We start from the raw sequence: 22259 nt of genomic DNA, 5'->3' as shown, positions 1-22259 counted from the left end.
AACTAACAAAACTGCGGCCGGAATAGGCTTGGGAATTTCCGTAACATTTTGCCGACGCACCAAGCCGGTTGGATTGAGCGAAGCAATAAGGATAATAAGATGTCTGGGTGTCGCAAATTGCTATCTGTTTTAAGTGAGTTTAAGCTAGTGGTAAACGTAGCGAGGAAATCACCAAGTTTTAATTAAAAGCCATTACTCTGCGGTGACAAATCTTGGTATATTAGCGGTGCACACTGCTGCAAAGTTTCCATGAACAATCTGGCTTTGCGTTTTTGGTCTGCGTGAATCGCTTTGGTTTAAACAAGTTCGTTTGGTTTTTATGAATACAGTCAGTGTCTGAAAACATGAAAAAATACTTTTTTCTGTCACGTGTTAAATTCGAAATTTTGTCTGCTAATGTGTGACATTAATAGAAGTGTTCAGGTAGTGTCTGAAAAAGTTGAAAAAATTTAAGCACGGCCCCTTTTTTGCTATTGAGTTTTACGTGTTGAAATCGAATTACAAACACTTGGTCCGCTTATCTCTGACTTCAACAGTATTCAGTAATTTGTTGTCAGATTTAAATGGTGCAAAATCACAATCAAATGGTGGCTTTAAAATATGCTTTGAAAACGTTTATTTTGAGATATATTTTTTACTTTATTGAGATCTGTTACCAAAGAGAGTTGCGTTAAAAAGTAACATTATCAAATATGTATTGGAATGGTGTATTTGACTATTTAGTAACATTTTACCAAATCTTTATGAATTTCAATTTAGTGTTTGTGGTACACCAAATTTTATCGACATTTAAACTAGTGTGAATATCTAAGTTAAAAAAACAGAATATTTCATAAAAGTCGCGTTCGCGATTCTACAATTAGCTTCGTCTGTTTTAGTCAGAGCGATTAAAAAATCGGTGAATCAAAATTGTGAGGCAAGAAAAGAGAGAGAGCGCCACGCTGCCTTTTTCTCTTTTTGCACAAAGCGAGAGAAAGAGAGAGTTGGTGCGTGAGAGGCTTTTTTTGGTTTCTCTCGATTTGCAGACTTCCCTCTGTCGCCGTAACGACAATTTCAAATCAGATTCATTCTCTAATAGCAGTAGCGCACTGCGTTCAGGCAACCAATGTTAAAAGTCAGAGTTTTATTCGATTTATTTTGCAGGCGTTTTTTTAGCAGCGCAGGGTTTTTCCTGATTTGGACTTAATTTGTATCGGAATATTTTTTTGGAAAACGCAAAGCCTGCGTCCGATTCTAACAAGCTTCTATATGATGTTAATTCCTCAGCCCCTGGGCCTTGGACCTTCCGAGACCCACAAGCCGCCGTACTTCGTGGATCCAAGTGGCAGCCCTCCGTCCATTGTGGCCTCAGTGAGCACAGGCCAAGGAGCTGGCAACGGAGCACAGACAGTTTTCTCGTATTCGACAGGCGAGGGGTGCCTGATTCCCGGCAGAATGCAGTCGGAATTACCGGGGCTTAATATGTACGCGCCACAGCCCGGTTCTTCGGCGCTGGCGTCGCCGACAAATTATGGATCTGTTCCCGGGGCCGTTGCAGCGACGCCGACCCTTATGACGCCACACTACGGAGGAAGTGGAATCGAACACTCACCTTATTACTCAACACTGGTAAGGCATCTTTGTTCTAGTATTGTAACAATTAAAATGGCGCGATTTTTTCAAACCAGCTTTCGCTATTTCATGTTCGAAATTCGCGACTGCGCTTAAGCGGTGCTTGTGACGACATAATAATTAAAATTCGATAATTGAAGCGCGCACTTGTCGGGATCGAGCGTCGCGCGAATTCATGAGTTTTCGAACAGAATATCGCGATTCTTTCTCACGCGGATTCAGCTTGCTTTGGGCGAGGTGTCGGTCTTTGCTTTGAAGTAAAAATTTCGAAACAAATTGTCGATCACACCTTTCAAATTCTTGATCCGCAAATTGTCCAACTTGCAAACGAAAAGCGAATTCGGGTTTTTCCAAAATTTTCGGCCAAGTCCAAAGCATCTCCACACCACATTTGTTGCGCTAAATTAATATTTTATTTCAATCCTTTACGGATATTTAAATTTTGTGTTTTGATCAAATTCTTTTTAGTGTTTTCACTGCGTAAAAATTTTTCATTTCAAAATCATACAACAACCCAAAAAAACTATATTCCATTTCCGCATTATTTTACAACAAACCACATTGTTACGTATGTTTTGCGTCACTTCCGATTTTAGCAGATGAAACAAGTGGGCGAATCATTTTTAGCCTTGATCTATATTTGGGAAGCTCACATTTGTGAGCTGGACAGCGAATGTAGTGAGTCAGAGTCTAATCAACAGATGTAAATGTGTTAATTGGGCCGCGGAACACTTGAAAATCCCAATATAGCAGAAGTCAACCTTAATTCGGCCTCTAAAACGACTCGACTGGAATTTTGTTTCGTTTTTTTCGGTAGTTTTTTCATCCACAAATATATACCACAAGACATGAAAGATATGAAATGCCCAAAACGGTTTCTGTCAAATTATAAATTGCTCCATAAAAATATAGAAACCCAAAAAAGGAGTTACTGGACAATTGTAAACCGATTGATTTCCATAAAAGCGAGTCAAAAAGTTTTGAAAAACGAAAAGGCTTTATAATGGTAATGGAAATTGGCGTCCACTTTTGATGTCAAGTTATTAATCGTGTAAAATTAAGTCAGGCAACCCAGATTTCGACATAAATATTTTTCTCGTTAAATTTTGCCCCACCCCCTAGCATTGAGCCGCATTAGGCTTAAACAACCCGAGCCGCCAGTTTGTTGTGGGCATAAATGTAAACTATCTCAAGCGGCCGACGCGTTAACAGACAGCTACAATTGCCAGCAACAAATAATCGGTCACTCCGGAATGTAAGCTTATTAGCGCCACCCAGCGGTAAATCTGTCAGCGCAGGAATTATATTTTATGTTACGTTTTATGGCCTGAAGGTTTTTTCAATAAACACTGCAGCTGATGTTAAGGAACTATTAGCGTTGGAAACTGACCATATTGTACCATCAGTAAATATATTTAACGTAAAATTATGGAAAAATTAAAGTTGCAGTATTGTTCTATGTTTAGTGCTAACTAGTTGTTCCAAGGGCGAAGATATACCGGATGTATCTTTATTAAAAGCTAAAATATATTCTTTAACATTAGAAATATAATTATAAAATATCAACGTTAACCAACATAATATTGTCTCATATAAACAAATTTGTGGAACACACTATACGTTAAAGTAGAATTTGTTTTTAGTCAACCAAGGTGTTTACGAAAACCCAAAAACTCTATGCTGAACAATTTACAAAAACTGTAAAAAAACTAAAAATAGTGATTCTGCAATTTATTAGGAGTTGCCACATGGAGCAGTTGGATAATTCGTCGCACAATTGTCACAGACAATGCGGCGACATTCGTCTGCTATTGTCACAAGAGGATTAATAAGACAATTAGCGATTGTTACGATCGCTATTACACCGCGATCCGATGTCGACTAAAATTAAATAAATCCGTGTTTTTGTGTTAATTCCGATGTCACATATGGCGGATGTTCCAATAAACCCGTCTGGATATATAAATAAATTCGTTTCAAATTAAATTTCGACAAGTTATCGTTTAAAATGGTTAAATTAAAAAATGTTTTAAACGTTAAACACACATTTAAGTTCAAAAAACATCAAAAATAAAAATTGTTTTTTACTTATAGTGTTTACCGATTTTTGCTTCCAAGTTTGCAAACAAAACCGCAATCCCGAAAGTGAGTTCAAAAACTGCACAAATGTATTTTTTACAATGCGAAAAGTTTTTGTAACAGAAATTAACAAAAATCCCCACTAGTGTAAACTTTAACAAACAGGTAATATCGTGTTTTGAAAATCGCAAATCGCAGCCCCGAACTGACATCGATGGCGCCTCATTAATTGGCAGTAATGGGACTATTACGGTCCGTACATTTTGATCCTAATCAAGTCGAAGGAGTGGGGATATTATCAGGCCCGCCTAGTCGAAACCCTGGCGCCGGGGTTGCAGACTTTGGGAAGTGGCTTGTTTGTTTCTCCATATTGCTTTTGTTGTTCTTTCATTCGTGGGAGTCGGCCTTTTTGGCGACTGCAGTCCTGCATGTGAAGTGGAATTTGGCTGCACTGCCACCAACGCGAGCATTTTAGACAGTCACTTCGCTACCGAGATGATGTTCAACGCATTTTTTCGACCCAACATCGCAAACCACTTGCTTTTTTTTTTCATAACTGCATACGAAACTTTTTTTCCATTCGGCAAAATGTAAAAACTTTCATTTTTGAAGGTGTTTCTTTTCTGTTTCCGAAAATTTTGTAAACTTGGAAAACCATTAATCAACATCCAATGATTTTAAATCGGTGAACTTAGGTTGGCCATAAACCAAAATTTGGCTGTGAAAACATCAATACTTGACCGCAATGTTTCAGTTATCTTAAAAAAGCACAATTGCTCACAACGTGAAAAATCTTTTATCCTTAATAGTTAGCCCAAGACCAAATCAAACTGCAGCATTTGTTACAATAAACTTTGCGCGCATAAACCTCTATTGTTTCAGCGGTTTTAGGCAGACATTAACTGAAAGTCGCCTAAAATCCCAGCCAAACCAAGTTTACCACAAAGCGGTGAAAAATTCAGTTGTAAACAACTTCCACAATCAAAACAATCGAACAGTTCTTGTGTTATTCACAAGCCATTATTACATCATAGTCCATTGATGACGCTGCACAACTGGGCCTTAAGAGGATAATTGTAGGTTAGGTGAATCGGCAAGTGTTTATTAAGGCGCTTAGGAAAATATTCTCGTGAACTTCTACCATCTGGCTTCAAACAAAAGCAGCGTAATTTGGGATTTTTGCTGTTAGGAATGTGAAAGCGTTTTTCGATCCGATAAACGCATTTGAAGCGGTTTTAACGAACGAGCCTTGGTTGTGTAACGGTTTTAAGTGAGCATGATAGAAAACGCCAATATATTAGGAGTCTAACACAAAATTTCGGGTAGTTTGACAGCTTTAAAATTAATTTGGCAAAACCTGTAATCAATAAAAACACTTCAATTTCGCAAACAATAAAATACACCTATAACCAAGTGATAAGAAATTGAACTTTTTGCCAATTTTGGTAAAGGGAATTCTGCATCAAGTCCAAAATCTAGGATATGCTTTTTTGCCATGAAATTTTACCACAAACGTTTAAGTTTTTTCGACAAGCAGGTTAATAGGAATGGCAGATTAAGTAGGTAAACAACAATGCACGGTTGGGGTAGCACCATAGCAGCGGTAATAGATTAAGCTTAAATCACTTTCTCAGCTGCTTTTCAAATCAGCAATTTCCCTGATTGTTCAGTAACATCCTGCGTAAACCGCCAGGCAGTCGGGAAAGTTAAATGCTGGGCAAACTCGCTGCAGACGAGCCGGCGAAACTTAACGAGGCGACCATTTTGAAACTTTATCACCGCTTTTACTTTTGCTATTTCACAGTTTGGAAAGCTAACAATACAAATTATGTATTTCAATAATGATTAGGCCTTAAAACTACAATTCGCAAATAAATTTAACCCCATTTTTGAAGATATAAATAGGGTGGTTCATGTTTTTTGCCAACTTATTAAGAATAATGTACAAAAAAACAGACAATTTCGACACAAATTTTGCCACACCAAAAAGAAATTGTTAACATATGTTAAACTCAGTATTTTTTAAGGTTTTGGCCGTTCATTTAAACACTTTCACCCAGTTGCGAATTGAAAAATATGTTTTTGGGGTTATTGAAAGTTGCCGAAGTGAAATTCGAGAACAAAATGCCCCCGCGCTGCCAGCAATCGCGTCGCGTGTTCGAGTTTGAGGTTCGACAACATTCGCTAAACCGCGAAACGCGCCCTGAGTCGAAGTTTTGACAAACAAAACGCTTTCACCGATTCCAGGAATGCACAGGACGCCGAGACGTGGATTTATCCGGACCTTTCGGGCCCAGAGGGCGCCTCAGCGTTCCAATACCTGATCGCGACCTGATTCGGGGTAATACAGGAACCGCGGCTCGCGCGACTAGTCCATTGTTTCGTAACAAGCGCGGTTTATGTTTACTTTTCGCCGAAGTCAGTCGCAAGCTTTCCGATCCGCACCGCACACTCATCCGCTCAATGGATTACAGCGACGTGCAGTTTATTTTCTCGAACCCTTTCCCTACTTTTACCTAATCATATTCGGTGGCGACTATAATTGCTACATTAAGTTGCCAACCACATTTTTTGCACAATTTTCCAACACCAAATATTTTTCAGGGTCCCAATTACGAGATGAAGCCAGGAGCTGGAGAGATGTGGACGGGAGGTTACCCTCAGCCCCCACCGGGGTATTACCCCTACGACAACACGTTCGGACCACAGTACCCCTACGACAGGTAAGCCCAGTAACCAACATGACGTAGTCTCTGTGTGACGTCATTAAAACGTCACAAAGGGTAAAAATAAAGATACCTCGCAACGCGTTTGAACGCAGTACTCAGAAGCTTCAACGTAAACAAAGGGTAAAAAAATATAAAATGGGTTAAACGCTCAACAAAACTATTTAACGCTCTGTGTGACGTCATGAAACGTGTGACGTCACAGTGACGCACGCTACGAGTGAGGTGAGACAAAATGGCGGACGGTGGGAGGTAGAAGGGATGGAGTTGTTGTTGCAGAGCTGAGGTGTTTAATTATTGATGTCAGCTTCTCCCGTCGAAAGGTCTCAACGTTACAGAGCCTCGTGGGATTTCTGATGGACGCGCGAAAGTTGGAAAGTGACCACATTAAAAGTTTCGCAGCTGTCTTTCTGTTCCAACCAATTCTGATGATTTAATCTGGTCAGTTTTGTTAATAGCGCAATTGATAGTTAGCCAGTGTTACCAGAGAAACCGCACCCAACAATATCCTCCATGTGTTTTAGTGGCGAACGTTTGTAATTTGTAATTCAAAAAGAAAAATTTGCTTTACACAATCACAATCAGAGAAAGTTTGAATTTGGCGATCCACTTTAATCTTCTCAAGCAAGCGGCAAATACAAACGCTAACCAATAAACAAACAAGGCAACTCGCGATGGCAGACTCCTCAAAAAATTCCACATACTCGATAGAAACCGCTACAGATAAGACGCTGCGTGTTGAAGCCGGTCGCTAAGCAACTAGTGGGGGGTGAGCGGGCCGGCTTCGTGTGAACAACGAGTGCGGTGACGTAAAGCCGCGTCACGTTCTAGAATGCGGGATCGTTCGGAAATACCTGGGATTAAGTTGACTCGACAGAAGCTACGGGATCGGCTCGATGTGTTCACAACATACACGCTTGTTTGAGTTTCTGTGTGTCTGTCTATCCACGTTACAGCTGGTTTGTTGTTGTATGTCTATCTGTCTGTTTATTGTATGTTTGTGTGTCTGCCAAAGTGTTTGTATGTTGTGTGCCTGTCTGTCTATTTATGTGTGTGTGTTAGTTTGTGTGTCTGTTTGTTTGCTTAGGGCATGTGTTGTGAGTATGTTTGTAAGTTTGTGTTGCATCGACTGTGTCACGCACAAGCGCTGTAACGTCGGCAAAACAAGGATGGGTAGGGGGCTTTCCCGAGAGGGGGGCACGTGTTTGGTTACCACCCCCCAAAACAAAAGTCTTTCAATCAAAACAAAATCGAATAACCCTAAAAGTTTTTGCCCCAATGTAATGTAAACCAAAATCCATTGAAAGCAAAAAGACTGGAATCACTAGCAACGAATATAATAGCAGCAGAGTTAATACACTGTGTGATAAACGATCCAACAATCGCTGTTGTTATTATCAGTGCAAAACGTATTCACCCAAAACAGCGACTCATTGCCCACGAAAAATGTGTCCCAGTGCAGCTGAAGGGACAAATCCAAATCCAAAGATCAAAAATCATCTCGATTGCTTTTCATCAAGGCAGATGGGCATTAATAATAAAAGTCGCAACTTACATAAGCACTACTACAGCCACACACACACACACACCCAGCCTCAGTGAACGTTCGTTCGTCTGCAAGTCACACCTCAATTCCAGGCATTTCAGCGTCTCCACACCCGCTCCTGTGTTTACGCTGCTCCACCTTCGCTATCGAGGTGTGCCGAGCGCAAAGCCGCTTACCGAGCGTGTGACGTCACAAAGACGCTATTACGTCATAGGTAGGCAAAGCGACCGACCAAGTTCGAGGCCACACGGATAGTGTTGCGTTGTGTTGGTCAACATGGCGTCACAAACGACGTGAATTTATTGTTCTATTGTTCGTGCGCGGACCGCGGCTTTACGAGGCCCAACGCTAAGCCGAATGCAATTATCCAATACGAGGCAGTTGTTTGTGTGTTTTTATTTAAGAGAAGTTAAACACTAACTTTTCGTGTTATATTTACGTGTTTTCAATATGACTGTCCCGTATGCCTATGAGGACGTTATGGGTTAAATTGGACAAATTAATATAAACTGTGTGTAGCATTTTATATAATTACGAGTCACCAGAGACTCGGTTCTATTTGAATAAGATACCGTTGTTGCCTATCACTAAGATGAAACATACATATCTTGAAAAACGGTGGATGACTTCAGTTTTCATTCTGTCAAAATTAGCATATAAACGGAATTTCAAGTAAAGCACGATTATTTCTTTAAGATACAGCATGGAGATGAACGATGGAGTCAGAAGGAAAAATGCAACGCGAGAATCAACGAACACATTGAAGGCTTGGCTGCAAGAGCACAAGAAAAACCCTTACCCGACTAAAGGGGAAAAGATTATGTTGGCCATTATTACCAAGATGACCCTCACACAGGTAAACTTCATACAACTAACCGAGAAAGTTTCAATCTTTAGTGAAGTTTGAACAAAAGCTTGACTGCCTGTAGGATTGTACATGGTAAATAAAGTACAGTTAGTGTTGAAATCAGCCCCTAAAGTCGCAGTGCTCCGGTGATTACGGTTCTCTACACTAGGGGTCCGCAAATACTTTTTGGCGCGACCCTAAAAAATTCCTCTAAATTCTCGCGACCCAAGCATTTTGTTAGCATGTAAGTTTGTGGAAAATACCAATTAAGCAACTAAATAAAACACTAAGACTGATATTATGGTAATGTCAGTTGCTATCTTGAGAACGGTGTGCTCTGTGTTGAGAACACAACAAATCAATTCGAGGTTTAAATTAAGAGACGCCAGCTGAAGATCTTCTTCGACTTCTATAGTCTTGATCAGTTAATAAGATAGCTCGGTGTATGTAACAGTTACGTAGTCACTTGTAACAATGCAATAATAATTAAAAGGTTGAATAAAGCCGAAGTTCATTAATACTGTAGATGCGATGCTTATATTCATGGGAAATTAAAAATATTTAGCGACCCAGACTGGAAGGTCTCGCGACCCAAATTTGGGTCGCGACCCACTATTTGCGGACCCCTGCTCTACACCAACCTAATCCAAAAAATCCAGTGTATAGAACCCTAGGCCAAACAGAATCAACCGGTATACAGTGTTTGCACAGAATATATATTTCACCAGTTTTTTGGGCATCGCATTGCCTACAAGGGTTTTATACACTAGGTTTTTGATTACATAGTAAATGTCTAAAGATGAAAATGACGACCCAAATAGATGTAACAAGTGACATGCCTGCTCATGCCATCATCATTGATATAAGTCTATTTGGGCCGGTTTTTTCATCATTAAACTTGTAAACAGATCCGAACATAATGTTCCATATTAAATTTCGACTTTCAACTCTTAACAACTGCTGATGACATTATCTGATTTCACTTGTGGATCACCAGTCATAATATTGACGTCATATTTGCATTGTATTAATTATGATTTCTATGCCAGGTGTCGACGTGGTTCGCAAATGCGCGGCGAAGATTGAAAAAGGAAAACAAGATGACTTGGGTGCCGAAAAATCGCTCTAACGAAAACTCATCCGGATCCAACGACAAGAAGGAAGATGGAGACGATGAGGATTCGCAAAATCTTGATACGGGTAATTCCGAATCTTATTGCTTAACGGGTAATTTCGAATACTAATAGTAAATTGGTGATTATTTCTATTAAAAAAAACAGTACCATGAGAAACGATATCAGCAACTAATTAGCTTTTTACGTCAGATGATGATTTAGCCACAAGTTAAAGAACAAATACCAGAACAACCTCAATTTTAGGTAATTTAAATATTTCCATAACTTCACAGAAAAAAATTAATTAACCCTTAAACCTAACTGCATATTAAAAAACTATTTTATTCTTGTTTCAAAAATTCCTCATTTACGTATTTTAAACGAAAGTCGCGTTGCCGCTTTATGACGTCACAAAGTCAGCGTCACGGCGTCGCCATCGATGTTTACAAACAAATCGTTCGACGTAGATTCGCAATATGTTACAGTTGGCGCCGTTCGAACATCGGCATTGTGACGTGACAGTAGCGACGCGATCGCGCGTTCCTGTGTGTTTTGATTCTTTCTTGTAATCCGGCGAAGATTACAAGTCGATTACAAGCGAAAGTAGAACGCGATCGCGAGAGTCCATGGATCGCCCCGCGTCATTCCACGTAACAATCATGATAATGTGACGTCAGAAACAAAACGTTCTACGTGATTTTTTACCACGCCTGATAGACAGATGTGACTTAAGAAGCAAATAACGCTTTTCCAAATGGATTAAATGAATTTACGAAGTTCAAACCAAGAAAATTTAGGTGCAAAATAAACGGTTTTAGATTTCCTCAGCATCAAAATACAAGCTAATAAGTTATAAAATGTAAATCTACGAAATTTGAATCACCACGGCGATTGTTTTAGCGCTTGTAATCAAATGTTATTCACTTTGTTTAATCCTCTAACTGTTTAGTTTTGAAACAAACCTACATTTCAGCCATGTTTCATCAAATATTAAAATATGTCTCGAAGAAAAAACTTACAGTAATAAACCAGCGAACCTTAGAACAATTTCACCAGAGAGTTTTAAACTGAACAGTAATGGACAATTTATCATGTCAGAGTGAAAGTCTCACAAAAAAAACTTAATGTCTTTAATACCCACAGACGCCAGATCAGACAACGAACAAGGTGCTGACTCAGATGACTCAGCAGAACGTGAAGTGACGAGCACAAACAACAACGAGATGGGATCCAACTTTTCCCAGGACAACTCGGTATTCGAAGACGAACGAGTTGACTCTTTCACTTCAGACCCGAACTCGGCACCGAGCGAGAAATCCCACCACCCGTTCCCACCGCCTTCGGACTCGGAATACAAACCGGCGGTAAATATGACCTGCGAATCCGGTCAAACCCGCTTCGGACACCCCGATGCTGGGAGCAGAGCTATTTGGTCCCCTGTAAACGAACAAGCGCGCCCGGGATACACGATGCACCCTCAGGAACGACTCGACGTCGGAAGAGATGTAGAACAGCCAGGTTACAACGCAAATGCCCAGTTCTCCGATAACTTCCCGGCACCAAGCTTGGGAAGACATGCCCCTATTGTGAGCCCCGGTTTAGTTCGAGAAGGGGAACAGATAGGAGCTCGACCGGCTCCCGAGTACCACTACCCGGTGAGTCACCAACCCTGGTCCGAGCACGGTTACCCGAATGTCATGGCGCCGAGTTCAGAGTCGTGCAGCATCGGACATTCCGCTAGCGGCGCTGAGTCATCCGAAGGGCGGGGTGAGGTGCATGAGATAGTGACCGGTTCACCAGCTTCAGCCGAATATCAGCGTCAGTACGCTTGCGGGGCCGAGGCTTACCAACGTGGGGCGGAACACTACTTACCCAACGCGATGTATCCCGTACCCAGGGGTCGTGAAATCCCCGGGAACAGCCCCAACCCGTCGAGCGGGGTCCGACCCATCGACTCAACGTCGCCGTATCAAGCTCCCAGCTACGGTCGCAACAACGCAAACACTGACTATTACCAACAAGGGGAGCGATTGCCCCCTCCGCCCCATCTAGTGGCCGCAGGACCCTACTTTCACCGTGACGTCACCGACCGTCTCCAAGCGACGAACAATTACACGCAGCACGCTGACGTCACGGGGGTTCCCCTCGAAGCTGCCACGTCACCCAGTTCGGCGACGGTCAGTCCGCCCAATTCGAGAGCTCTCTTCCACCCCCACCGACCGGGACAAAGCGGCCCCGGTGCTCCGTATTACGGCCAAGCTACCAATGCGAGCCCAGCTTCGATGTACGCAAGTCCCTACTACCCCCAGGACGGGGTAAACACTGAATTACGGCCCCACATCGCTATCAACCCCCACCACCCAACCTCCCTCGGTGACGTCACAGCTAAGCACAACATTATGACGTCACTGTCGCCGTCAGTCAACCAGAACGTCTATACGGGTGAGTCGATGCTTTGACGCAGGATGTTTTTTTGTTACCTATGTTGTTTCACACTGCACGTTGATATGACGAGTTGTATTAGAGTTTGGATAAGATCAAAACAAACCTTCAACATTCTTGCAATTAGGCTGACTTTTCTGTACAACAGTTCAACCAGTTAAGTTTGTTTAACAAACTCGATCTTAATGGTGAAAATAACGGCCCAAATAGACAATCTCTGTTGTCATCATCAGTGTAGGTTGAAACGTCTGAACGATGTATTCTATATACACCAGCACCTTGGCAGTAATGTTTATGATTAAATTACTTTTCAAGTCCGTGTATAGTGTTCCGATCTAAATACGTTTCCACAGTTGTTTCAGACTATGGTTTATGTAGTCAGCCTAATTGCGTTTATAAATGAAAGTTTAGCCATAAAAAACTTTTTGCACTTTTTTTTAAATACAGGCTCTATGTATAACCCAGCAAGCATTTTCCCATTAACGTCCAATCAAAAGCAATTATAAACGCATCCAATTTATTTCCAGCTGTCTGACCACAACAGACGCTGTGACGCAGTAAATCGTACCGCTGCTGACACGGTAAATGTACTAAAATCGTTCCAACCGCATAAACCGCTTGTCCCAAAAAATCAGCCGAAGTCGCTTTTCGCACCATTTTTAGATTGGCCGAGTTCAAAAACCACATGAGCGGTGCGATAAAACCACGAAAGCGCACTGGAAAAGGATGATCGCAGTGTCAGGACAAGGTCAGGCATCAAACTTGAGCCGTGGCACTAATCACGAACAACCATCGCCCCGCGAAGCCCACTAATAGAAGCCTGATGGTCCGGGTGCCGAAAATAAATTGCCAGCGTCGGATAAACAAGCTTCGGGTCATCCGATACAGTGACACGCTCGTTCTTGATGTGCTTTATGTGAGGCACAGGGCTTGCAGGGTGTTTACAGATCCACCAGCGATTATCAAATAGATTTTAAGCTAATTTTAGCGACGCCCGAAACGTGCCAGCCCCGTTAAAGTTAACTTTGCATGATGCGGTGTAACTTAGAGCGAACTTAAAGCACTTTACAACCATTAACACGCTTAGGACGCCCATTGAAGTTTGTGTATGTTGTTTACACTTCGCACGTTTTAGGAAAGATACAAATCACCGTTGCTGAGAAGTTTACATCATGTAAACACGTGTTAGGCTAATTACAATAAAATCTGACCCAGATCTGTCACAACATTCAGGAATTTGTTTGTAGTTTCAACATTAACATAATCTATAGTCAGATAAAGCAACAAGTTTTAAACTTTCCACCAAACCTATATTTGGAACAAGCGTTTCGTCCACCAGGTTGCATGTTTAACAAACGTGTCATTCAACTGGTGTGATGATAAACAAAATAGTAGTTGTTTTTCAAGAACTTGTACCTGCCGTTCTGGTGGGCGAAACGTTAGCAAAAATACAAGTTTTTGAAAAACAACTAGTATTTTGTTTAGCATCATACCAGTTGAATGGCAAATTTGTTAACCCTCTATTTTACTACTGGTAAAATGTCTTAAAAACTGAAAAAGGCTGTGTTACAGAACGCCACTTAGACTAAATGTTTACGACAGTCAGTTATACTTAAGATAAAAAAAAACTAGCAAAGAAAAAAATGTCACTGGCAAACACTTGCCTAGTGCAACAAAGGGGTAAGCCCCTAATACGCAACCCACTGAGGGCAGACGCCGGCGCCAGAGTGATTGTAATTCTCACAAAAGTTTATTTTCAAATTACAGGGTCGCCAGGGTCAAAGAGCCCCAGCGTGGAAATTGGAACGTCCCCAAAGTAAGTGTGTGTTAAATAGCAAATTACAAGGTCATTAGAATCCAATAGGAAACGGGCTAACAAGAGATATTTGGCCTTTTACTGCTAGGAGCGGTTAATTTTGGCATTATCGGGGGTCAATGATTGGTTGTGACCTCGATACGACCTTTGACATTCCATAAGGCGGCTGTGGACTTTAGCTGTTGTGTAAAATGTGTCAAAATATGCGTTGAATTGGTTTGTGTACGTTGTGGGTTGTTGTTTAAAAAATAGTCCATAGTTGGTAAACTGTGTGTAGTATATTATAAATCACGAGTCACCAGAGACTCAGTACGTGGGATGGAGACAACAGTCGCATGTAATAACAGACTGAAAACTTTGACATGTCTGAAGTCGTCCACCGTTTTATTTAGACATATATATTTCACCTAAGTGATAGGCATCTTCAGTATCTTATTAAAACAGAATCTATTTATAATTGGTAAATACCGGATTGCTGTTGACATATCATAGTGGTAAACGTGTGCTATAGTTCATCTAGGAAATTTTTCTTGGTAGTAACATTTATACGTCTTATTTAGAGTCTTGGTAGTGACACTTTTTCCCGCTTTTATCTGTATCAACAACATTCAATTTCCAAGCAAGATTTCAAAACCTTCTCACAAAAAACATATTAGCCACTAGAGAGAGCTATATTGTAAAGTTGATGTTATGCCTGGCTGCACCAGTTTATTGCTCTTCCAACATTCACAAAATAACCTTAGAATATTAGTCAACAACGCGCGTTAAGCGTTTTGGTAAAGTCGGTTTAGGTGGGAAACGTTAAGGTGAACATTTGATAGCAAGCTAATGTTTATAGTATACGCCTTGCAAAAACAAACAAAATCTTTTGTTGTTGGTTGGTAAAATTTTAACGGACCACGTGGCAATGCATTAACAACGCTATGTGCAGAATTACATAATCTTGAAAGTCACAGAATAAACCTTTTTTAACGTTTTAAATCAGAGCGAACATTTTCTTTAAAATTTTTGTTACATAAAGCAGATATCATACAAGGTTGGGGCGCCCAAAAAACCTAACGTTTGTTTTTGCAACCACGCAGTGACTTCGGTTTACGGGTTAATCGGGTTTTAAAAACCAATTTGATATTTTGTTTTAAAACTTTTTCGCTACTGAATCATCAATCTGAATCATCAATTGCATAATTAACCCCAGAAAACGTGCTTTCTTTTGGTCTGTTACACATCGTCTGTCAACTCGATCAAGATTGACTTTTTATTAAATTTTTGGGCTCGGCTTGATAAGAGTAAAGCTGTCAAAATTAAAGGACCACATAGTTTCTGAATGTTGATTAGTGGATTAAAATAGGTCTCTATCGCGTTGCTTTAAATTGTAATTCCGAAAACGGTTTGATACAAAAACAAGTGCTTCAGGTGGTATTTTTAGGGTTATGTGGTCAAGAATTGGTGATTGGTCCCCGATGTGCTTCTGATAGTGATTCCCCTTCTGGTTGTTTAACCTTATTAGGGAAAATAATCGCTTAGCTTTGTTGGTTCCGAAATGGTGTATGGTTGGTTGTTTGTGTAACTGGTGGCATTGACATGGTTTTTGGTGGGCTACGTGCTTATGCAAGTAAGAATATTGGAACGAACGAGTTTCGTAATACACTGTGGGTGTGTCAAGTTGTGATGTAATCTAAAAGCTTATACAAACCCACTGCATTTAGTCTTGACCGTCTGTAAAGTGTTTCAAACTGTCCCTAAAAAGCACTTGAATGCAAAACTAGGTGGAATTACACTTCATGCTGTCGTGGAAATAATAATAGAGTAAATCTACTTGGGCATTTTTGGGCCTTCGTTTTGCTTAGATTAATATTAAGCTTCAAAAATGTAAGTCATTTGCGACAGAACCACAATACAAAACAAATAGTTTAGGACACATTATGTTAAACGTATTATTGTTACATGCGACTTAACGATCGTGCACAACGTTACAAGAACATCTATGTGACTTGTTCAAAAACTATTAACGGTGTAGAAAACGTTGGCTTACGAAATCTTGCACAAGCTTGCATGAGAACAGAGCCTTATTTGGTAAAGCTTAACTTCAGGCGAATGTCGAATAATTTGCATTAAGTTTTTGCCATAAATAAACAAAGAAACAAGTCATAAGTTTATAACAATCCACTGCCTGTGGGAAAATTTGATCCGCAGCATTGGTTTAAAGGCATTACAGTGGTGGTAAAGGCAGCACTAGCCCTGCAACATTCCGCGAAAGCCGCACACCCCGAAACAGATAGCTATCTCCGTTTTCTATCATAATTCGCGGCTTGCACGTTGGTCTAATGACTGCCAAATTTTCGATTAGTGCCCGAACCCATCGTGAGAGGGGGGTCGCAAATTGCTATTTCGATGTTTCTTATCAAATATCCTCGCTCTAGCCGGGCATGTTTGTGTTGAGATGTTATCCCATGAGCCGAGAGTCAGGGTTGAGACATAATTAGACGGGGCTTTGCAACATAAGTTTATGTATACAGACTGTCTTTCCGCAACCCAGGGTTGAAAGCAGGTCACCTTAAGGCGGTTTTAGGTCAGATTTCAGCAAAGCTGGACTTAATTTGCCCCATGTAGGATCAATTATTTTTATAAAGGCCCAATATTAAAAGGCAGGCAGCTAGAATCTAAAATTATTCACACAAATGAAGAAACTGTGGTAAAGTGAACTTCTGCACATCAATTTGGCAAAGCGTTTTTTTCTTTCTCAAGAAATCTTTAACTTGTCTGACAATAAATTAAATATAGAATCAATGGATTGAGCAGTAGCCAGTATCTGACCCTCTGACAGGCAGCATACTTATGATTCTATACGAATAAGAAACTGACGATGCCAATAAGTGAAATATATTTTCTCAAAGATTTTTTTAAGAAATCGACTGATCCTGCTTCCTTGGGAACTCTTTTCCACATTTGAAATAAATTCAATACAATCACACTTACTCAAACATGTTCACCATAGACGCCGAATTTGTAGTGTGAATCGGTGTGAAACGACTGCAAATCAATTCCGATCAAAGCACTTACGTTTGCCGCTTTCCTATTGGCTCAAACAGTCACGTGGGAAACCAGGCAAAGTGCTGACTTGGTTGTAAATTCCCGCGTGTTGTTAAAATCAGGAAAACACCGAACGTTTTTTAGCCTTAAACTGTAGTGACAAGTTGCAATCATGAGTTTGTTGTTTTCTCGTTGTCACCGATTTGAACTCGAGTAACCTCGCGGTGATAATTACGAATCCCGTGCAAGCAGCGGCGGCTTTAAAGTGGTCAAAAATAAAGTGCCAGGCTGTGAAAATCACGACAGGTCGCGGAAAACTTGCTGCGACGGCTGTTAGCTTGCCAGTGCCAGTCTTTGCGGCTATTTGGTAGCGGGTAATTACAGACACACACCTCACAGACGACCGCACATTGCCGAGTTGTCGGTGGCGAAAAACACTCTTGCCTGTCCTTAATTGCTTCTCGTAGACGCTAAAATGCGAATTGCGTTTCGTCTACGCCGAAGTTGTGATCGTTTCGTGTCCGGGTGCAGCGTGACCTTTGCGATGTAGAGGTCACAGCACTCTTTGGGTTAGCGTTGAACTTAAATATCTCAAAATAAACTTAAAGCCCCGGAAGCTTGTGTACAGGCAGTTTGGCGGCGCGTCCACAAAAAATTAAATGTGATTACCTTTTCACCTACGACAACCCTCCGTTTCTTCAAGTGACTTGAGCAGTGGCCGGAAGTACAACCCTGCAAAAAATAAGCCAAGTTAAAAAAAACGCATTTAGTAAAAAAACAGTTAAGAAAACACTATTCATTTCTGTTGACAAATAACCTTTTAATTTGCTTTCAGATCAAACAAGTTAAAATTTGTTAAAAACTAAAAGTAATTTTAAACAAATCCGAATCTCAAAACGTTTTAAGCGGCCGTTTAGATTATTTCATAATCCGACGAAGGTGTTAAAATTGCTGCGTTTAAATCTGTAATCGGCAAACCACACAATCGCTTTCGTCTGTGAATGTTTCATTATCGGGTTTCTCGAATATTCAGGGACATCAACGTGACTATTAATTCCCTAATAGAGGGTCGAGATAGCCGACAAGATCGTGAAGTCGGTTATAAACACTCGCTTCGTAGAACTCTGATATAGAGAAAGTCTATTTGAGCAACTTGCATTGTGAGCTTAACTATAAGAAGCTGGAGTATGGGTCGTCTTAGATTATTTGGTAATTTTGTTGTTTTTATGTTTTGACTGAAAAATGAAGTTTAAGTCCCAAATGCTAACAATAGATTTCTATATTTACGTAGACTGTTTTTTCCTGTTTGCTTATGGTGACTTAGGTTTCTATTAGACGTTTGCTGCTTAAAATCTACTGACTACCCAACATAAAACAGTTGGTCACTATTGTATACCCGATTTCGTAGATATTTCATTACAAAGGCGACAAAAACAATTGATTTTAAATGGTTTTACAAAATAACCAACACCCACTTTTAGCAATATGACAAATTGGAGGCTTTAATTTCAAGCAGTTTGTAGCTAACATTTTCCAAACTCACTGAAAGGTTAACCTGGCAAAATGTACAGAAATGAATTGATCTAAAACAGCGGTTCCCAAACTTTTTCATATTTTTTCAAAACGGTCCCTTTGCCATTATTTCGAGGGCTCGCGGTCCTTAAGGCTAAATGTGTATTTCATAAAAACGAAAGTTGATTGCAGGATTTTAGCTAGTTATGCAAAATTGCGCATAACGATCATCCAAAGACAGCATGTGACATCACAAACAGGACAAAACAATTGCACTTTTTGATAGTTGTCATTCAATAAAGGCCATAGTTTAGCAATGGAGACAGTCGATTCTCAATGCTTAACCAAGTCTAAACGAATTTTGTTTTTGTTTTTTCAGTGGACGATGCGAAGCACAAGACTCGATGCAAAAGCATGGAACGAGGTGAAGATAAAGCTTAAAGTAAAACCAAGAAATCCACAGCGGCAGGGAGACTCCTTTCTCTCAGCTCGATGGAAGAGACTTCAGTGGGAGTTCCACAAGGGACCACTTGACGGACATTATCACAAACGGTTAATTGTCAACTCGATTGAATGCACTATTTCAGAAGCTGTATCGCGTATGTTGTGCCGTATTAGGGAATTCCGAATGATATTTCCGTAATTTGTTTAATTTCCGCGGGAACTTGTTTTGGGCGAAAAGTAACGTAATTTTTTCGCAATGTCAAAGCATTTTTAAACAGCACAACCCCCCTAGCGTCAAAAACCAACGTCTTGCCTTTCCGCAGTAGCATATGTTGCAAGCGCCTTACAAAGCAGCTTTAAAACCGGTATCTGCAAAAGCAAACAAACTACTCCAATATAAATTAACACGTCGATTTTCGCAAAAAGATTACCCTATGACCCCATTTCACTAGAATATAATGCCATAACCGAATATTTAAAAGCAGAATTCAATTTGGTTAAATCTAAAGTTTAAATGGTCGTTAGAGGTTTAAACAGATGCCCAACAGGTAATCCTATACAGCCAAAATCGGTGCGTTTTACCTGAGCCTTCATACACTCACAAAAACAGCACCTTTTGACCCCTGAGAAGAGCCGTAAGCAATAGACGACTGAGAATAAGTGAGTCTTCGCCGAAATTATCCCCCTTCACCTAATCAGCTCCGGTCTTGGTGTTAAACGTTCAATTATCGTGTGCATTACACAAACCGCCTGACACTTGCACGACAGCATAATCACTCGGTGTTAAATAGCATTTCCGACTCTCGCGGTGACGGCCTGACGAGATTAGGTCGCTATTTGGCATCGCAGTTCCGCAGGACCACGATTAGTTCAAGGGCATTGATTCAGAAATTCAATGAAAAACAGAAAAAATGAAAAAATTTGAATCAATGAAACAAAAAAGGTCGATCTCGAGGCTGAGACCCAGAATTACTTGTCTTTTGTCCAAACTATCACCGTAGATCAAGCAAAACTTCGAAACGATTAAAGCGCCAGAATCCAGAACGAAAATATTAAACTATAATGCAATGTCTATTAGCACATCCCTAACGATAATGGATTCTTGACAGCTCCGCAAAAGATTCAACTTTTTTTATATTATATTGGTAAAATAACGCGATTCTCCACAAGAATATTTTGAACGTTAATATTGTCGTTGCGGCAAAACATTTCCAAAGGTGTAATTAACAAAGCAAATGTGTAAAGGCGCCAACAAAATTAAACCGTTTTGCAAATTGAGTCTAACTTACAACAGGGTATTAAGCAAAAACCGACTAAACTGCCACAGTAGCTTTGCTTTATATCGAAAACTATGTTATTTCGGAATTCGTGCTTAATTCTGCGCAGCCTTAAATTTCAGTAGCCCCGGCCGGAAGCGGTAAAATCACCGGAGCGTGATAGAATAACCAATCCGCTTCTGATCCTCGCAACACGTGACCCACGCTTGCGGTTGATTAAGTCTGAAGGCAGACTAGACCGGTTGTAATGCGATTTGTGGGGGTTTCCATATGCGGCTGCGGTCTGTCTGTTTGTTGATTGGCTGAAGCTGCTCTAGCATCAGCCCAGCAGACATAAAACATTTAAGTCTGATATAGAGACCAAAACCAAATCAATTGACTAAACTCTGTGGCTATTAAAGGTTAAATGCTTGAGAACAATATGGACAATGATTGAAAAAGTGACTTAATCAAAATTCAAAACTACCGAAGACTTTGTGTGTGTGGAAACACAATCCCTGTTGTAGTCTAAACACCAATGTGAACAACGTTTCAGGGAGTTGGATATTGATTAAGCTATAAACATGTTCGGTTCAATAAAACATGTTCGGCAACGACTTAAAACAATTATTCTCACAAAAGCATGTCTAAAAACTACAAAGCGCTTTTCTGCATCTCAATAAACAAAGTTAAATTTCTATTGTCTTACGGCTCTTTCAAATCTCTGGGGTCATTAGTATAGCGAAGGGTATATCTGTATTATGGCATTAAATTCGAAATCTGATAGTTTGAAAACAACGTTCTTCTGTGCTAGAAATACTTGGGATATCTGTTTAAAACCAGGATTACATGTGAAATATACAGAAGCTTCGATACTTAAGAGCCTGTAAATTTCAAGTTTAAGCAAGTTATCGTTCTCGTCCGGGTTTTAATCATTAATTGAACGTAATTTCTTGAATATTGACAAGATGTTTTGCATTCATGTCGTTCTTATTTTGCTCTTTTGGCGTTCAAAGTTTCAATTTTTGTTATTTTGCATAACGTCGTTAATTATTTGTTTTTGGCGGCGACTGCAAAGCGCAAAGCATTGCTCTCATCCGCTCTAAGTCGCGCCAAAAACAATAAAAATTCAAACGAATTAAGTGGACTTGAGTGGATTTATTTCAAGCACTGTTAGCGAGGTCTGGTTGGAAAATCCCGTTTTAAGTCACAATGAGTCTTCATGTAAAGGAAAAACGGGAAAAAAGGTTTAAAATTAGTTCAATAAACGTATTTTTACATTTGTGGAACTTAAAAAGTTAGCTTTTCTTTAGTTTTAAACAATCTCCAAAAGAAAAAAACACATCACTTCAGCGCCGAATGGAAAAACTAACAAAACTTTGTCAAGAGCCCTTTACTGCCTACTGGTGGCCGCACAGTTTTCCCTGACCCTGTGCGTTTTTAAAACTTCTGGCGTTTAAGAGTCTCGCGCAAACACACTACTCTGAACCTAAATATTTTAACCCATTCGACAATTTCCATCAAACAAGTGTCTCGTAGTCAACAAAACTTCAAGAGGAACTTTGAGTAAATTTCGAGGTGAAGAAATTTGATTGTTTGCGTTAGTTTTAGTCAGTGGTTCTCAACCTTATACGTACCAACTGATGAATTTTTCTATCGCTGCGTTCCAGCCAAACGCGGTTTAAGTGGGTAAACCATAAGATATAGCCCTGTTCTTCTTGACCAGGCTAGTAGATTTTTGAGCAATTTCAGAAGAATGTCCAAAACACGAGCTTCGCCCCAAACCAAAGATGATCAGTTGGGTCAGTTAAGTTACAATTTTGGATCCGAATTTA

At 40.2% G+C, this 22259-nt stretch overlaps 1 protein-coding gene across 2 annotated transcripts; it reads left to right on the top strand.

Moving 5' to 3' along the window:
* Positions 1–1126: 1126 nt before the first annotated feature.
* Positions 1127–21566, top strand: LOC145213585 (uncharacterized). 2 transcript variants are annotated; one of them, XM_080081937.1, is made up of 7 exons: positions 1127–1608; positions 6295–6413; positions 8665–8818; positions 9859–10009; positions 11068–12366; positions 14134–14182; positions 19104–21566. In XM_080081937.1, exons 1-7 carry the CDS (start codon positions 1249–1251, stop codon positions 19150–19152), a joined length of 2181 nt encoding a protein of 726 aa, XP_079938063.1. In that variant the 5' UTR covers positions 1127–1248; the 3' UTR covers positions 19153–21566. The 2 variants fall into 2 exon arrangements, with proteins under 2 accessions (XP_079938063.1, XP_079938056.1); XM_080081930.1 differs by having other exon boundaries at positions 8659–8818.
* Positions 21567–22259: the final 693 nt, after the last annotated feature.

Source organism: Phallusia mammillata, chromosome 1 (assembly GCF_965637545.1).
Source record: "Phallusia mammillata chromosome 1, kaPhaMamm4.hap1.1, whole genome shotgun sequence".
Taxonomy (NCBI): Eukaryota; Metazoa; Chordata; class Ascidiacea; order Phlebobranchia; family Ascidiidae; genus Phallusia; species Phallusia mammillata.
Note: the sequence above shows the minus strand (reverse complement) of the source record. Positions and strands in the feature narration are given on the sequence as shown.

Coding starts and splice junctions, on each gene's coding strand:
- LOC145213585 (XM_080081930.1), top strand. CDS start 1,249: ATGATGTTAATTCCTCAGCCCCTGGGCCTTGGACCTTCCGAGACCCAC. Junction 8,819..9,858: donor CCAAGATGACCCTCACACAG/GTAAACTTCATA, acceptor TTTCTATGCCAG/GTGTCGACGTGGTTCGCAAA. Junction 12,367..14,133: donor CAACCAGAACGTCTATACGG/GTGAGTCGATGC, acceptor TTCAAATTACAG/GGTCGCCAGGGTCAAAGAGC.